Raw genomic sequence first — 19018 nt, 5'->3', positions numbered from 1 at the left:
ACAAACTGTTGATCAATACTAGGGGAAATCCCTTTGTGATAATTAGTTTTTGAAATCCTCCTCACTGGGGTCAGACTTCAGCTCCAAATTTCGGGAAAAACTTGCTTTTCCCGTAACCACAGAACATTCTTTTTCCTCACAGATGACTGTCGTAGCCTTATCTTCACTCTTAATGGAATCTTTGCTTGGGTAGACGTTTAAGTTATTCTGGGCTCTTAATTTCTGGTGTATCCCTTGGGCTGTTTTATGTAATTTATGTATAATAAGGAAAGGCAAGTCCCAGTGGGTCAGTGTCTAATGGGATGGTGTATATGAAGGAACTCATGTCATAGATGCTTAATCAATGAATCAATGTTGGGTTGTCCTATTTCCTTGTTTCATTCTTATAAGGAATGATATCTAGAGATTATACCTTTTAAATTTTTACTTTTTGACATAGAGCCTCACTCCATCATCCGGGTTAGAGTGACATGGCATGATCTCAGCTCAGTGCAACCTCTGCCTCCTGGGTTCAAGCAATTCTCGTGCCTCAGCCTCCCGAGTAGCTGGAATTACAGGCATGTGCCACCACACCCAGCTAATTTTTGTATTTTTAATAGAGACAGGGTTTCATCATGTTGGCCAGGCTGGTCTCGAACTCCTGACCTCAAGTGATCTCCTTGCCTCAGCCTTCCAAAGAATAGAATTACAGGCATGAGCTACAGTGCCCAGCCAAGATTATACTTTTGATCCAGCAATCTTACTTCTAGGAATCCGGCAATCGTAATTCCAGAGCTACTTGGATGGGCTCAAACTTGTATAGATGAAAAGTATAATTTGTAATAGTGACATAGCATGTCCATCAGTAGGGGAGCCATTATGTGTAATGTAATAGTCTTGTATTCATTGGCATAGAGAGATGCCCTAGTTGTATTTAAAGTCAAAAAACCAAGTTGCAGAACAATGTGAGTAATATGAACCTTTATATAAAACAAACTCCCCCCGTCTGTGAATAATACCCATCAGTACACAAAGAGAGATGTACATCAACTGTTACAGTAGGGACTTTATTCTTTTGCGCTGCATATTTCTGTATTATTTGAATAGCTTACAGTAAGAAAGTACTCATATTAAGCGTTCATCTTCATATTCAAATTGGTTTTAAAATAACTTCTAAGCATAATAAAAATTTTTAAATAAATTAGTTCATTTCTTTCTTCCAAACAGGAACTTAATCAAATGTGTCAGGTATCTAAAACATCTAGGGCTAAATCAGTGAAGTTCCATAGTTAAAAAAGGTATATATTCTTTTTTTTTTGAGAGCACTAATATTTGCCAATCACTTTTGTGTAGGACATTTTATTCTGTTTGATCTTTACTGAGAGCCGATTTTACAGTTGAGAAAATTGAGACAAAAAAAGTGAATTGCCTTGCCGTAAAATTAGTGGTGGAAGAGTCTTCACACCCAAGACTTTCTGGCTTGAAAGGCTGCTTGGTTAGATACAGTACTCTACTGGATCTCTGGTTAAGAGCAAGATAAAGGAAGCAGTAATTTCTGGTTAACTTGCTTTTTATAAAGTTAGAAACAGACTCAGAACAAAACACCCTTCTGCCTCTTAATTTCTTCATCTGTCACATGGGGAGATGAGCTGGCCCTTCACCCTTTGGAACTTTCTGGGATTAGGGACACTTGCTACCCCTCCTCTCAATGAGTGTTTGCTTCTCCCCCACAGTACGTAGGAAGCCTGGACGTGCCAAGGCCCAACAGCAGGGTGGAGATCGTGGCTGCCATGCGCCGGATCCGGGTGAGTGGCCAGAGGTGGGCTGTGTGGAGCGGGGAGTCAAGTACCTTAGCTGCTGGCCCTTCTAGATAGGGCTGGAGGGGCCAAAATGGATGGCTGCACCCCCTTGCAAACCCAAACTCCTCCTCTCTGTACCCTCCAGGAAGCTGTTCTGAATTGAATGTTTGATCTTGATGCAAGGCCAATGTTAAAATAGATGTGATGGCTGGAGTGGTACCATCTTCTCTCTCTTGTGACCTGTAGCTCCTCAAACTGAGATACATGTTACCTTGATGATGTGTAGTGACTGGCCAGGGACTGATGTCTCTTTTTTATTCAAAGATTTTAGGGAAAAGGTTTAGTAGTTAGCTGGTAATTGACTCAAAACATTCTTTAAAAAGGTAATTTATTGTGGTATAGAATATAAGATTTACTTGGATTTTTAAGAGTAAATATGAGATTTTAACAAAGTTTTATTGGTTGGATGCTTTAGGCTCCGGGAGTGTCAGTGCATTTTCTTCTGCCATTTTGTCTACTTGCGGAAAGTTCAGTATACCTTCTCGTTGGTATATGTGGTTCAGTCTATGAACTTGTTGCTTTCTGACTCTGTGATACATGGAGCTGAGACTGAACAAGAATTAAATTCTCTTCTGATACCTGCAAAGGAATTTCTCCATGTTCTCTGCACTGGAACAGAATAAATTACCTTGTACTTGTGCATTTCAAAGGTAGGTTTGGGATTGGTGAAATGGATTTTAATTGTTTATTGTAAGAGAAAATTGGCATTAGAGATGGCACGATTGGTCATCCCTGGATGCAGTCTGGTTTGTTCTTTAGAATCATTGTTCTGTAGAATAATCTGCTCACCTAAATGGAAAACATGTAAGTGATGCTGTAGCTTCATTTTTCCTTGTTAGTTTTACTTTCAGTCAATCCTTCATCTGGTCAGCAGAAACTTCAACTCAATGACAGCGACGTTGGGAAGAAAATTTGCATGATTGGGGCTCTTTCTCTGCTCAGTTCATCAGCCTAATCCTTTTGTTGCCTTGATCTTCCCAGTATTTCAGCATTTTTTTATTGTTAAATTAAATTTATTGAGACTGCCATTAAATACAACAGTACTATTTTCATGGACACAGTAAGAAGTAGCTTCAAAGCACTTTCACTTGGGTTGTTTTATTCAATGTTCACAGCAGGCTGTGAAGTGGGGGACCAGTCACCCTCATTTTCTAGATTAAACTGAAGCTCAGAGGGGTATAGTGAGGAGTCCCACAGGTCTAGGAAGGGGCAGGCATGTGGCCTGAATGTATTTCTTCACTCAGTCTCATGAGAACATGCAACTTTTGAGTGTTTCCAGGCCTCCTCTTTTCCTTCACCCTCTAGCTCAGATAGAAAGCACAGAGGCCTCGGCTGGGGAGCATCTGGAGGTGTTACAGTTGTTAGGATGGGCTGCTACTTTCACCACAGTTGTAGTTGCTGCTGTGATAAGAAGGACTGGACCTGCAGCTGGCCTGTTCTTGGGGTTTCAGCCAAAAATAGTGCCTTTTTAATTCACTTTTGACTAAGAGACAGAGAATATGTTGTCAGTAGTATCACTATCATTATGAAAGTGATATCTCTATTAATAGTAGTCACTATTAGGAATAGCTACTTATGTGCCAGGTGCTTTGTTAGGCTTTTTAATATTGAAATAATATTTTATTATTTTATTTACTATTTACAGCTACTCTAGATGAGGATATTATTACTACATTTTATAGATGAGGAAATAGAACCTTGGGCAGATGAAATAATTCTAGGTCAAGTTGCTGTGAGTAGGAAGAGTCGGGATTCATATTCAGGACTGTGCTGGCCCATTTGTAACTCTGCTGAAGGCTCTTTGTGACCCTAATATGAGTCATTACCCCAGCTGAGGAACCAAATAACTGGTACATGGAACCTCCCCAGTAAGAGAGCCAGTGGCAGAGATACAACTTTGTGGAACAAACAGAGGTACAGGTAAACATCACCTGGAAGCAAGGGAAGGCAGAGGCATGGGATGGGGCTGGCCGGTCGTGGGATCTGGAGGCATCTGGGGTTAGAATGTGACCCCAGTCTCCTTTTCCCTCATCATCTGCCAGCCCTTATGGCCCATGTGCCTCTTCCTGTAGCGTCCTTCCCATGGGCTGCTTCCAGTGCTTAATGAGCAGCTCATTAAATTAGAGGGAGCAATTAATTGGCCAGAAAGCTGTTTGGTCTGGCTGGCCGGTCTCTTGTTTAGACTGGCCACCATTAATAGCAAGTGCTGTGGTATGTGTTTTACCCTAAACCCCTCAATTCACTGCTAGGTCCAGGCTGCTATTTTCTTTTCTTCTTTTCCTTTTAAAAGCTGTGTTAGCTGTAATTACAGCTGTCAAGAACTAGGGCATGGGATTTCTGTGTAAAGGACTATTCTTGACTTTGTCCTTTTATGTGGAATGGTGCCAGGCTAACATTGGGCAGGCTTTTGGTTGCTGGGTGTTCTGATGGGTTCAGAAGACATGGGCCTCACAGCTTGGCTGGAGCAGTGGGTAGACCTTGGAAAACAGCAATTATGATAAGGATCACAGGGCCTCACATGTGTGAGATGTCAACCTCCCTGAACCTGTCTAGAGTGCTAAAGGGACAGTTGATGGTCAGTGAAGATCATCTGTTTCCCAGAGAGAGAAGCATTCAGAGTGAAGGGATCTGGGTGAGGTGTCCCCATTCATTCTTTGAGCTGGGGCTCCTATTCCTTACCCCAGAGTGGACTCTGAGCTAAATATCTGGCCTTTATTTTTCACTGGTGCTCTCCTCTTCCCTCTGTCCATTTCTCATTTGGTCTCTCACCCTCTTGATGTTCTTTCTGAATTTATGTTATCTGTCTTGAGTGTGTTTTGCTTTTTTTCCTTTTTAATGTGCTTTCAGTATTAATTATGGTGGTAAATGTGTAACATTAAATTTATTTTTTAGTGTGAAGTTCAGCAGTGTTAGGTATATTCACACTGTTGTGTCACAGATCTCTAGAACTTTTTCATCTTGCAAAATGGACACTCTATACCCATTAAACACGATTCCCCTTCCCCCTCTTGCCAGCCCTTGGGAACTACCTTTCTACTCTCTGTTTCTGTGATTTTAACTACTTCATATGAATGAAATCATATAATATTTGTCCTTTTTTGACTGGCTTATTTCATTTAGCATGATGTCATCAAGGTTCATCCATGTTGTAGTATGTGACAGGATTTCCTTCCTTGTTAAGGCTGTGTAATATTCCATAATGTGTGTATACCACATTAAAAAAATCCATTCATTTAACTATGAACATTTTAGTTGCTTCTACCTCTTGGCTGTTGTGAATACTGCTGCAATGAACATAGGTATGTAAATACCTTTTTGAGATCTTGCTTAGAAATTTTGGGGATATATACCCAGAAATGTGATCGCTGGATATGGTAGTCCTGTTTTTAATTTTTTGAAGAACCTCCATACTATTTTCCATAATGACCATCATTTTGCATTACCATCACAACTTCCTTGTTTATTATTTACCAGAGAGTAGAAGCTCCATGTTAGAACCAAGACCAAACTGCAGGCCTTCGATTCTAGATCTGGTACTTCCCCTGCTCCATGCCAACTCCTTGGTATTGGGTCTATCCATATATTACTCTGTGATCTCTACAATGACCCAGACCAAAAGGAAGCTTAAAGGACACTCCCCAGAACTACAGGATGGTTGTCCTGCTTGCTCTTTGTTTACCAAGGATCCAAAGGTCTGAGAAGTTGGCAGCTGGAAAAGGAAGAGGAAAGTGAGAGAAGAGGGAATATGGCTCCTTTTAAAATTGAGACCTATTTTTGTTTTCTTTTAGCTGTATAGCTTAGAACAGTTCACAAAGTTTAGGGAAGTTCTGCTTGAGCTGGGGATTGGTCTGACACTGGTGCTGCTTGCTTGGAGGTTGCTGGTTGAAGGTGCAGAGCGGCTGATAATGCTGAAACCAGGTTGCTGGCATTGCACTGTCAGTCCAACTGTGTGAATAGGTGAGTCCAGCAGCCAGATGTTTGGTATGGTTTGCATTAGTAAATATGAACACCAATCTGTCATTTAACTTTTTAGCTTTCCTGGGGAGGCAGCACTATGTAGTGAAAAGAGCTCTCAATGAGGAATAATGAGAGCTGGACTTGAGTCTTCTCCTTGACTTAATATATAACCTTGGTGAAGCATGTAACTGCTGTTAATCTGTTTCCGCATTTATAAAAGGCAGAACATGACATTTCTTGTTCTGTCTCTCTAGTACTATTGTTGAATCTGGGATGAAGCATGGCAAAACATTTTATAAACCATAAAGTGCTATTTATATTCATTGGTATCATTTTTACCAATGCTTCCTTTGGGTTTCAAAGCATTTCATAAATGCAGATAAATACCCTGAGAGATATTGAGCTGCCTCATCTAGCCCCTTTTAATAGCTAGCGTCTTTTTTTCAGGTTTTAGTGCAAACATCCCTTCCTTGGGGAGGCCTTTCCTACCTAGGTCATCTTGTCCTCTCATGTTCTGTGGCACCACACCCCTCTCTTTTGTAGCACTCAGAGCAACTGTATTCCCAACGTTTGGCATGGTGCCCATCTGTGCTCAGTAAACATTTGTTGAGTGACTGAGAAAATTAATCTTACTTAATAACCACCCAAGCATAAACCCATGCAATCTAGGGAGGCTCCACTGAGGCGGTTCTGAGGAAGGAAGACGGCTGCACTGAAGTCAGACTTGATGGGTTCTATAGCTTTGCCAAGAATGCTATTGTGGAGAGAGCTGGGCTGCAGCGCCCGGCTCCAGCGTGTTACTGGGTGGCTCCTGGAGCCTTCACCTTTGGAACCCACTGTTGCTGTGGGAACTGGAGGCTTTCGGTGCTGTCCTCGTGGCTGGAGATCCAATTTCTGGCTCTTAAACCAGGGGATAGATCCCTGCAGTCAAAATGTGGTGCAGCCTCTGGAGGCCAGTACAGACCAAACCTGGGAGGGATGTGCACTGCATCTAGATGACACTCAGGGACATCTGGTTTCCTGTGGTGGCTCCTCTGGCTGTAGGCTGGGCAAAAACTTGGCCCCACTGCAGATGGTCTTCCAAATGGTCCAGTGTGGAGTCAGAGTTTCCTATTTAACAGTGACTTGGTTTCTCAAGTGTGACACTCTGGAGTGGTGTTGGTCTTGGCCTTGAACAGAATGCACCGGTGACCAGAAAATGATCAAGCCCTCCTCTCCCTGCAGCCCTCTTTCAGAATTGCCAACTCTTCCAGAAATTCTCTCAAGAAAAACAAAAACAAAAACAGAAGAATATAAAGTGGCCTTAGACGCCCTCTTGGGAGAACATAACTGAAATGCTCTTAGGAGAACATCCAGGGACTGGTGGACGGGCGGCTATATTATGGAGGCAGCGACTGGAGTTGTGAGTGCCACCTATCTGCGCTTGTGTTTCCTTACCCACCAGCAGTATGCCTCTGCACGTGGTCTCATGCATTCAGCCCTGAAATCCATATTTTACCTCCTCTGGGAGGCTTTGTCCAGGAGTCACTTTATCCCTTTTTATAACTTTCTCCCTAAGTGGACCCCCTCAGCACCATTTACTCCTTTGTCATTGTTCTCCTTTTCATCCCAAGTTCAGAGTTGGCAAGCCTGCCTCAGAACAGCTGAAGTTGTAACACAAACCTCTCTTTCACTGTGTTAGCATGGCCCTATTAATTTCCTATGCTGCTGTAACAAATTACTTAATACTATAAACTTAGTGGCTTAACACAAACTTATAGTTCTGAAGGTCAGAGTCCAAAATGAGGCTAAAATCAAGGAGTTGGTAGGCCTGTGTTCCTTCTGGAGGCTCTAGAGGAGAATCTGTTCCTTGGCTTTTCCAGCTTCCAGAGGCTCCGTGGATTCCTTGGCTCATGGCCCCTTTCCATCCTTAGTGCTGGCAATTATGTCCCTGAGTTATGGCCCCTGCTTTCTGTCTTCACATCTCTTTCTCTGACTCTGACTCTCCTGCACCTCCATCGCCTTTGGTTATAAGGTCCCTCGTTATTAGATTGGGCCCTCCTCATTCTTCCTTCCCCAGTAATCCAGGATAATCTCCCCTTCTCAAGGTCCTTAATTTGGTCACACCTGCAAAGTGCCCTTTGTCATGTAAGGTAACACATTCATAGGTTTTGGGGATTAGGTCATGGACCTCTTTGGGGGGCTTTGAGTCTGTCTACTATAATGGGATTAGAGTGTTAGGCTCATAGCAGGGATTGGAGAGATTCCACCCCCTACTGAGGTACTCTAGTATTGGGATCAGGAAGAACTCAATTTAAATCCTGTTTCTTCTGTTTACTAGCTAAATGACTGAACGCATTTCTTAATCTATCAGTTGTTCTTTAATCATCAGGAAAATTGGGATAATATCCTTTTGGCACATGTATTTTACAGTTATACATGAATGCATGCAGAATACTGAGTGAAGTGCCTAGCATGTGGATTGTGAACCATAAATAATAGTTCTTTGCCTCCTTTCTTTTTTTTCCCCCCAAGACAGGCTCTTGCTCTGTCACCCATGTTGGAGTGTGGTGGCATGATCATGGATCAGTACAGCCTCAACCTCCCAGGCTCAGGTGACCCTCCTGCCTCAGCCTCCCTAGTAGCTGGGACTACAGGCATGTGCCACCACACCTGGCTAATTTTTAAAATTATTTGTAGGGATGGGGTCTCCCTATGTTGCCCAGGCTGGTTATTCCTTTTTAATTACTGTGCATTGGAGCAGGGCACTGGGGTCAGAAAACCATACATGTTGGCTGCCAAGCACGCATAAGCACCTGCTAAATGTTAGTTATTATTATTAAAGACATGAATTCAATTGCTTTTAGGGCAATTATTATTTTTAACCAGTCAGCACATCAGTGTTTCTTAGAAAGGGTTCTGTGGCTCTCTTGGAATTTAGTAATGTATGTTCAAGTGTCTGAAAATTCTCCATAAGAATTTTAAAGTTTTAAACATACATGTGCATGTGTCTTTGTAGTAGAGTAATTTATAATCCTTTGGGTATATACCCAGTAGTGGGATGGCTGGGTCATATGGTACATCTAGTTCTAGATCCTTGAGGAATCGCCATACTGTTTTCCATAATGGTCGAACTAGTTTACAGTCCCACCAACAGTGTAAAAGTGTTCCTATTTCTCCACATCCTCTCCAACATCTGTTGTTTCCTGACTTCTTAATGATTGCCATTCTAACTGGTGTGAGATGGTATCTCATTGTGGTTTTGATTTGCATTTCTCTGATGGCCAGTGATGACGAGCATTTTTTCATGTGTCTGTTGGCTGTATGGATGTCTTCTTTTGAGAAATGTCTGTTCATATGCTTTCCCCACTTTTTGATGGGGTTGTTTGTTTTTTTCTTGTATATTTGTTTGATGCACACGTATGTTTATTGCGGCACTATTCACAATAGCAAAGACTTGGAATCAACCCAAATGTCCATCTGTGACAGACTGGATTAAGAAAATGTGGCACATATACACCATGGAGTACTATGCAGCCATCAAAAAGGATGAGTTTGCGTCCTTTGTAGGGACATGGATGCAGCTGGAAACCATCATTCTTAGCAAACTATCACAAGAAGAGAAAACCAAACACCGCATGTTCTCACTCATAGGTGGGAACTGAACAATGAGATCACTTGGACTCGGGAAGGGGAACATCACACACTGGGGCCTATCATGGGGAGGGGGGAGGAGGGAGGGATTGCATTGGGGAGTTATACATGATATAAACGTTATGCACATGTACCCTAGAACTTAAAGTATAATAAAAAATAAAAAAATAAAAAAATAAAATAAAATAAAATAAAATAAAATTTAAAAAAAAAGAAAAAAAAATAATTTTAAAATTTTGTTTTTCATTTGATCCTGATGACAACAAGATAAAATAAGCCTGTTCTGCACTGTTGGAAGGGCCATTGTCTGCCCGAGCACTGTCATTTGAATTTATCATTCACAGCTGTGTTTGTCTACTTGTTTCTACATGTGTTGCCATCAAATAGTTCTTCTGTAAGGGTTATGCCCTGAAGAAAAAGAACAGAAAATTTTTATATATATAATGAATTCTAATACGGTGAAGGACACATGACTGTACTTTGCACAGTCATGAGTTATAAACCAAGATTTTTGTGGTAATTGGAATAGAGAGAGAAAAGTAGCAGAAAAATGGAGTTAAGTGCATGGTGCACGGTACAGAAGGCGGGGATGGTATGTAGCCATAGTTCCTGAGGCAGCCTCTGGAGTTGCTGATGGCTAGTGTTGTAACTTTCAGTGTCTTTTCTCATTTGCTGGGACTGTACCATCCTGGCTGTTGAATTTCTGAGTATCACCCTGTGTATTACTCTGCCAAACCCAAGAGAACTTGGGGCAGGTAGTCACTGTATATTCCTGTTGTGAGCAGTGATATCATTTCAGTTACAAGGACAACGTATTCTCTGACTTTAGCATTCTTAATTTGTTTTGGTTACATAATTTGTGTTTAATTTATAAATCTGTGTAAACCCTGTAAGTGATTTATATCTAGTTTTATGCTTTACATATTTAAATGATGTAACAAACATCATTTGCAACACTTCTTTGGGTAACAGCTTTTTGAGGTATAATTCGCATACCATGTAATTCATCCATTTAAATATACAATTCAGTGAGTTTTAGTATATTCCTAATGTTGTATAACCATTACCACAATCAATTTTAAAACATTTTCACACCCCAGAAAGAAACTCTGTACCTCTAATCCATCTTCCCCGACTCCCCAACACCCCTAGCCCCAGACAACTACTAATCTACATTCTATCTCTATGGATTTGCCTATTTTGGACATTTTAGATGGCATCATACAATATGTGGCCTTAGGTATTTGGCTTCTTTCTTTTAGCATAGTGTTTTCAAGGTTCTTTCATATTGGGGCATGTATCAGTACTTCATTTCTTTTTATTACTGAGTAACATTCCATAGCATGGCTATACCACATCTTATTTAAACACTGGGTATTTGCCAATTTTTTTTTTCTTTAAAAGGGGCCCAGACTTCATTAAATTTTAGAAAACACTTGATAGGGATTGGGCAGTATGTGATGGAATGGTTAGAACTGTCTTCTTCTCAGCCAGAGGAAACAAATCAATGCTTTCTTAGGGGGCAAGGTATTCTCATCAATATAAAGAGCAGTGCCCAGACAGCAGGACCTAATTTTTTCCCATTCATTTGAAAAAATAAATTGACTTCCCTTTTTGAGCCAATACTTTTTTAGGCTCTGGGGATACAGCAGTCTACAAAACAAAGTCCCTGTCTGCATGGAGTTTATAGGGGTGGGTGCTCTTTTACACAGACTGTTGCGGAAGGCTTCTGGGTTCTGATGACACTTGAGTCTCTAGAGATGTGAATGAAAAGAGGGAGTGAGCCATGTGGGTATCTGGAGGAAGTTCCGGACAGAGGTCAGCAAGTGCCAATGCCCTGGGAGCAGGAATGGGCTTTGCAGGTTCAAGAAATAGCAAGAAGGCTATTGTGAATGGAAACTTGGGAGCTTGAGGGAGTGATAGATTATTTCTAGGATTTTATTCCCAGGACTCACACCTCAGGAGAATTTGGTTTGCTAAGTACCTACTGAATACATAATGGAAAATACACTTATCTTTTCCTGAATCTGCAGCAGACTGAAAAGTCACTCAGTAGGAGGAGTTTGGTTCTGCTCTTGAGGTGAAGTGATTTGGGAATGATTTTTAAACTGGGGCTAGAACTGCTGAATGCATTATCTGTCAACAGAGAAGAGTTAGTAAGAGCCAGGAGTTGTTGTCAAAGCGAAACACATGCTACCTTTTAAATAAAGTGCCTTGCTTTATTACAGTCATTTATGCTCAAGAGTAAGAGATGACGTTATTGAGTTTCCATGGGAGGATTTGATATTGCCCAGCTCAGTCCACAGTTTCTTGCACTGACACACTTCATGTTTGGCAGTCCTCTGAAGCCAACAGTGTTTATCCGTTGTAATAGGATGATATGCAGAATGTCAGTTCCTCGCTGCTACACTAACCACCCTTTAGGGACCCTTTGATTCATGTTCTTGGTGTTGGCAACAGGTTGCATTGAGCATCTACTCTTTGTTTTGATGACTTCTATGGCACATATATGTATATGCACACACATAGTATCATTTTAATCACTTGTAAGTGTACAACTCAGTGGCATTAAATACATTCACAATACTTTGTATCCATCACCACTATCTATACCCCAATATTTTTCATCCTTCCTAAGATGAACTCTGTGCCCATTAAACAATAGCTCTGTTTTCCCCTAGCCCTTGGTAACCTCTGTTCCATCTTCCATCTCTATGAATTTGCCTAGCCTAGAAACCTCATATAAGTGAAATCTCATATATTTGTCCTTGTGTGTCTCACTTATTTCACTAAGCATATTGTTTTTAAGGTACATCCATGCTGTGGCATGTATCAAAAGTTTATTCCTTTTTATGGCTGAATAGTATTCCCTTCTGACTTTTTGTACTCAGCACATTACACAGGGTCTGGTGTGTGGCACGTTTCCTCTTGGAGCCAAAAGCAGCATATTATGGGACAAGGACGGAGAGCCATGGCAGCACACACTGAAGACCTGAGCTGCTGGGAGGGCAAACCTCTTTGATCCCTGCTGAAAGGCCCTGATTTCTCACTTATAAAACACTTTCTAGTTGTTTAAGTGAATTTTCCTAACCATTGTCATCTAATGTTAGTCTTCAATAATCCCATAAAAAGCAGGCGTTATCCTTATTTTACAGATAAGGGTCACATGAAGAAAATGACTCCCTTGCCTGGTGTGGTGGCTCATACCTGTAAACCCAGCACTTTGGGAGGCCGAGGTGAGCAGATCACCTGAGGTTGGGAGTTCAAGACCAGCCTGACCAACATGGAGAAACCCTATCTCTGCTAAAAATACAAAATTAGCTGGGCATGGTGCTACATGCCTGTAATCCCAGCTACTCAGGAGGCTGAGGCAGGAGAATTGCTTGAACCCAGGAGGCAGGGGTTGCAGTGAGCCGAGATGGCACCATTGCACTCCAGCCTGGGTAACAAGAGCGAAACTCCATCAAAAAAAAAAAAAAGACTTCTTCTTTTTTTTTTTTTTTTTTTTTTTTCTTTTTTTATTTTTTATTATACTTTAAGTTCTAGGGTACATGTGCATAACGTTTATATCATGTATAACTCCCCAATGCAATCCCTCCCTCCTCCCCCCTCCCCATGATAGGCCCCAGTGTGTGATGTTCCCCTTCCCGAGTCCAAGTGATCTCATTGTTCAGTTCCCACCTATGAGTGAGAACATGCGGTGTTTGGTTTTCTCTTCTTGTGATAGTTTGCTAAGAATGATGGTTTCCAGCTGCATCCATGTCCCTACAAAGGACGCAAACTCATCCTTTTTGATGGCTGCATAGTATTCCATGGTGTATATGTGCCACATTTTCTTAATCCAGTCTGTCACAGATGGACATTTGGGTTGATTCCAAGTCTTTGCTATTGTGAATAGTGCCGCAATAAACATACGTGTGCATGTGAAAAAGACTTCTTCAAACTAATTACATTGTTGTCCTTATCAACATTAACCAGAATTGAGTACAGACTGCACTATGTGCTGTTACTGTGTCGGGCTCCATGCAAAGCACTTAACAAGATTTGTTACTTGATCCTTATAACAACTCCATGTGGTGTAGGTGTAATAGTCATCCCATTGTCCAGATGAGGAAACTGAGGTACCACGAGGTTAAATAACTTGCCATAGCTCACAGAAGTGGTAAGTGGGGAATCTAGGATTCACTTCTAAGCTTGAACATGGTACAGTTGTGGTATGGAACCAAGGCAAGACTCCAGTCTGCTTACATCTGGCTCGGGGATCCTACATGCCGACTGTCCTTGCTTAACCAAATGTCAGTCCAGGCAGCATCGTCTGTGTCCCTGATTGTGGCTTTCTCCAGCCTGGGAACATTGCCAAGCAGTGTATGTCACTAGATGTAAATAAGGTCATTATTTGATTTTATGAAACTCTTTTTGGAGGTTGAGACTTGTATATTCTGTGTGACACTCCCATTTGGATATCCCAAAGGCACCTTAAATTCAATATGTCAAAAAACTGAAGTTATCATTTCTGCAGTCTCTCCTCTTTGCCCTGAAAAAGAACATGCACTTGTTTTTCATATTTCCTTATCTCTTGGGAAGACATCTTGAGCACTCAAGAATGTAAGCTGGAAACCTCAGGGTCACCTTTCTTCTCTGTCACTACCCCTGGCTTAGATCACCCTTACAGATTTGCCTCTTAAATATTTCTCAATCATGTCTCTCCCTATTCCTTCCTACCAGCGACTGCCACCATGCCTTTGGCTGTGCCCTCCCACCATCCTCCACACTGCTGCCTGGCTTGTCTTTGTAAGGGTGATTCTGTAGGCATTGTCCTGCTTAAAACCATGTGGTGAATCCAGGCTGGAGTCTGAACTCAGAGTAAGGCACATGGTATTCTGCCTGGCACCTGAGGCCACAGCAGCATATTATAGGTCCACTGTGCCTTGTGCCCTGAGTATGTCCTGTTGAGGCCACTTCTATTCCCACTCTTCCTTCTGCCTGGGAAGCACTCCCTTCCCATTGCGGCTGAAGTCTGTCTCTTCAAACCTCAGCCCAACTTCTGCTTATCCTCCAGAGCCTCTCTGAGCTTTCTTCCCTTCTAGAAGCTTTCTCTGATGCCTGCAGAGTAGTTTTCTCTTCTTTTGTGTTACCATTATACTCTAGAGAGACGTTTGTTTCTGCATTCATCACAGTGTATTTGTCTTTTTGAGGGCAGGGACTCTGACACTCATCTTGACAGCAAAGGGGTGAATTACTCAACTGCCAGTTCTTTTGTAAAATGGACAATGTCAACCCTGTTAGAAGTAAATGCAATAATGAGTGTCAAGTCCTTAGCACCGTCCCTGGTCCATAGTATATACCCAGTGGACACCTGTACCTCCTCTCTACATCTTTGTTGCATGGTGGCTGGGCCTGGAAGGCAGTGAGAATTGGCAGCTCAAGCCTTTTGGTCAGGATCCCTTGTTGGGTGGAAGCTCCTCGCCTGATAGTGCTGGTGCCCTTTGGCTGAATCTGGTGAATCCATCAGGTCCAGGTTGAAAACTGCCAAGCAGAGCCCTGCTGCCTCTGGGTATTCTGTTCAGCACCCAGCCCTTTTGCATTTAATGAATGTAAGAAATAATGGGGCAGCTGCTGTTCCTCACTCTCTCATCCCGCTGCACTAAGTCTCTGCCTCCCTGAAGAGGCATTTAACCGCACGAAGGTTGATGGCAGAAGTGACAAATCGCTTCTTCACAACGAGCTCACCCTGCTTTCTAACCAGTTGGAATCACCCTTGTTCATGTGATATTAGCAATTTACCTGTCTCCTTAACCACTAACCATCCTGAGAGGATTTGGCATTCTTTGCAGCTGTTAATCCTCTCATTGCCTGAGGGCTTATTAAATAGGTGGAGTGTACATCTAGACTTTCTCCTACAGAAAACAGTCATTCACGAGTTTTTCCTTTTTACTCAGCCTCTCTCCTCAGCTGCTAGAGCCCAGGATAAGGCAGGGTCCTTCCCTCTAGAGGCCACGGTGGGGAGAGCAAGGCTGTGGGCCGGGGAGTCCCTGGTTTGACTCCTTGCTTGGTCAGGACTTCATCAGCATAATCACCTGGTCCTGGCTCCAGGGTGGTTGTGGGGCTGAGGGAGTTGCCTGTGCAGCCCATGTCCCTGTGGAGGTCAGTTGCCCCTTTTCTTTCCCTTCAGCAGCCTCAGGCCCGCCTTGGGGCAGCCCTACCATCTGAGGGGGTCTCTCAGGAAGGGTCTCTCCTGAGCCACTGAGACATAGTCCTCAGTCATATTGCGTGCTGTTGACAATCATCCTATCCTCTGCTGCTTCATTTTATGACTTGTGGACCCAAGTGAGTCTTCGTTTATCCTGAGGCTGGGAAGGGAGACAGTTTGAATTGCTCCAGGCATATGTTACTTGTTAATATTTTAAAATTTGACGTGCTGTCTCCCCAGTTTTTCAGAGGTATGAATCTGAAAGCCATTTCATGGAAAAAAAACAGTGAGGAACTGGTTTTATTTCTTTTAGGTGACACTACTAACCAAACATGAGACACATGAGAATTTAAGTGGCTAGTCAAAAAAAAAAAAAAAAAAAAAAAAACAGTGAAAATAGCAAGTCTGCACTGATGTTAGTTGTTATATAACAGGTGCTGTTCTAAGCGTTTTGCCGGTAGCAACTCACTGAATCCTCATAATTACTTTATGAAGAGGAGATTCAGTAACCTGGTCACATAGGCAATGAATGGCCAGGATTCGGGCTCCAAAACTGGGTCTTCTGACCACGACGCTGCCTCTCTAGGGCTGATGGAGATCATCACTCCTCCTTTGGGATTCTCTGCTTGTTGGACATGGAGTGTTACTTGCAGAGTACTGCTGTGACGTCTCCTTTAGGCCTCTGTGCAGAGACTGCAGTAGTCTGTGTTAGTGCTGTCCTGTTGAAGTTGATCCCATCCCATCCACACTTTTCTGGACTTCTGATTGAGCCAGTCTGCTCAGATATGAACTTCCAAATGAACCTGTTTCTCTTTGGTCCTCAGCCAGGCTTTGTGACATCAGCTGCTACAGCTGTGGAAACAGTTGATAAACAGAATCAGGCTGCCCAGAGGGAGAATGCGGCAGTAGGGTCCCTGGCAGAGGTTGCCTGCTCACTTGGAAGGGCAAAGGCCTAGATGTCCATGTGCAATTGATGCACAAGCTGTCATTGAGCTGAGCCTTGTGGGCAGGGGGGTGTATTTCTCTTTCCTTCTCCCCTTTTCTTCCTCTCCTTCCCTTGCTTTCTTTCTTTGTTCCTTCTTCCCTTCCTCTTTCCTTCTCTCCCTTTCTTTCTCCTTTGAAAAACTAAGATGAGGTCCTGGTAAAGGTGGTACCTAGAAGAGAGGCTTCAAGCCTCAAGAAGTTATTTTGATTAGTATAGCAAGTCACTGTTTCTTATTGAATAAGAGGCCGAAGGGACTGAGGTAGTGAGGAATTGAAGTCTGGCTTGGTTCAAGCCTGAATACCCAAACCAGGCCAGCTTTGGGTTGGGTTGGCTCTGCCTGGCATGAGGAGCACATCCAAAGAATTTGTCCCCCTTAGGGAACCATGCTGGGCAATCTTCTAAGCATTAGACTTTGAGGTTAAAATGAAAAATCTTGCTCCCTTGGTGGGGATTTCTGAAAGATTGATGGGATTCTAACTGCCTAGCAGTTCCTCTTCCAGATGAGTGCCCTCTGTGCATGGGCTTTGTGGCAGCTCTCTGCCCTTCCTTGCCAAATGACCCTATTTGATCTGGAGCCCTGGCTTGACTTTTCTCTTCAGCACCTGCTGTTTCCTGACCAATCCCACACCTTCCCCTGGTTTTCTCTTTTACAGAAATCTTTTCTTCCAACTTCATTAGATTTCTTTGTTGGCTTGCACATCTGGTCTTCATTTAGTAGGGATGACACTTAATTTAAGTAAGAATTTGGCTGCCTTTAAATTTAACAACTGCACCCTGCTGAGAGGCTGATGAGGAGTCAGTAGCTGAATTATTTATCGAAAGAGATCATATTGATTTATGATTTTCACTTAAGAAATGCATTCCCACACATCCCTGTGTTTAATTGCTTGGCTGGGCACTGAGACAGCTCCTTTAAGAATCCCGTACCCTTGTCTCTGGAGAGGTCTTTCTCCTCAGTGTGCATGTAGGACTACTGTATGCATGTGGCATGTGTCCATCTGTCCTCACAGAGGAGATTGTGCACTGGTAGAGCTGGAGGGCTCCTCTTGTCCACCCAGCATGCCACTTTGAATCAGCTCCTAAAGCATGAAGTCCATCATGTCTCTATTCAAAAACTTTCAGTGGCTCCTCGTTGCCTGTGAATGAAATATGGAGTCCTCAGCGGGTGGTCAGGGTCCTCCCAGTCTGGCTTCACTGTGCCTGTCCAACTCATTTCCTATCATTGCCGTACAGAAACCTAGTTCTCTGGCCACACTGAATGTCTTACAGGTCTTCCCATTCACTTGGCCATTCTGCCTTTATGTTTTTCACTTTCTCTGGAATTTCCTCCCTCCCTTTCCTGCCTGTATGGTCTCTTCAAAGACCATTTCAAATGCAAACGTTTGGTACGAAATCTTTCCTGATTCCTCTCACCCGTAGTGTACCCCTCTGAACTCAGACACCCTCTCTGTATTTCTCTTCAGGTATTTTAACTCACTTTATGTTATAATTGTTTTTATGATTGTTGTTTATTCTTATTCAACAGAGTCACTACGTGAGAGCCGTGACCCTGTGTTGGTCACATGTGTCCTCCAAAGGCATACAGCTCAGTGCCTGGGGTAGTAATAATTGAGTGATCACTACATGCCAGTTTTATTCCAAGCACTACACATGTATTCATCTTGGTTGATCCTCACAAAAACCCTTGGAGGGAGGTACTGTTATTAGCCCCATTTTACACATAAGGTAACTGAGATCTAGGCTGAGTAACTTGCCTAAGTCTACCCAGGTAGCAAGCAGCAGAGCTGGGGATCCACCTGGGCCTTCTGGCTTCTGAATCCAGGCTCTCAACTAGTAAGCCATGTGGCTTCTTTCATTAGATACTTGCTAAATACATGCTTATCAAGGAAAGTTGTATTGAAGTCAAGAGAGATAGGGGAGCAGAAACAGGTTACTTTCAAAACAAGGAGAGGGAAGAAGAGAAGGAAACTAGAATGGGCCAGTAGGAAAAGAAAAGAAAGGAGAAGGGCAGAAACCAAGGAACAGGCCAGGCTCGGTGGCTCATGCCTGTAATTCCAGCACTTTGGGAGGTTGAGGCATGTGGATCACCTGAGGTCAGGAGTTCAAGACAGCCTGACCAACATGGAGAAACCCTGTCTTGACTAAAAATACAAAAATTAGGTATGATGGTGCGCACCTGTAGTCCCACACTCAGGAGGCTGAGGCAGGAGAATCACTTGAACCCGGAAGGCGGAGGTTGCAGTGAGCCAAGATTGCGCCATTGCACTCTAACCTGGGCAACAAAGGGTGAAACTCCGTCTCAAAAAAAAAAAAAAAAAAAAAAAAAGAAAGAAAAGAAAAGAAAGAAACAAACAAACAAACCAAGGAACAGAAGAGACAGGCAGCTAAAAGGGTGGAGCTCATCCTGCAGGGAGG

At 42.8% G+C, this 19018-nt stretch overlaps 1 protein-coding gene across 3 annotated transcripts in view; it reads left to right on the top strand.

The window, feature by feature from the left end:
- Nucleotides 1-19018, top strand: part of LOC117074395 (carboxyl-terminal PDZ ligand of neuronal nitric oxide synthase protein) — a 344705-nt gene that overhangs the window by 83114 nt on the left and 242573 nt on the right. For all 3 annotated transcript variants that reach the window (XM_033195794.1, XM_033195793.1, XM_033195796.1), the window contains exon 2: nt 1713-1784. In XM_033195794.1, the coding sequence (XP_033051685.1) occupies nt 1713-1784 (72 nt within the window). The remainder of the gene's footprint in view (nt 1-1712; nt 1785-19018) is intronic.

This window comes from Trachypithecus francoisi, unplaced genomic scaffold (assembly GCF_009764315.1).
Source record: "Trachypithecus francoisi isolate TF-2019V2 unplaced genomic scaffold, Tfra_2.0 Lachesis_group5, whole genome shotgun sequence".
Classification (NCBI taxonomy): Eukaryota; Metazoa; Chordata; class Mammalia; order Primates; family Cercopithecidae; genus Trachypithecus; species Trachypithecus francoisi.
The sequence above is the reverse complement of the archived record's forward strand: the minus strand, read 5'-3'. Positions and strand labels throughout refer to the sequence as shown.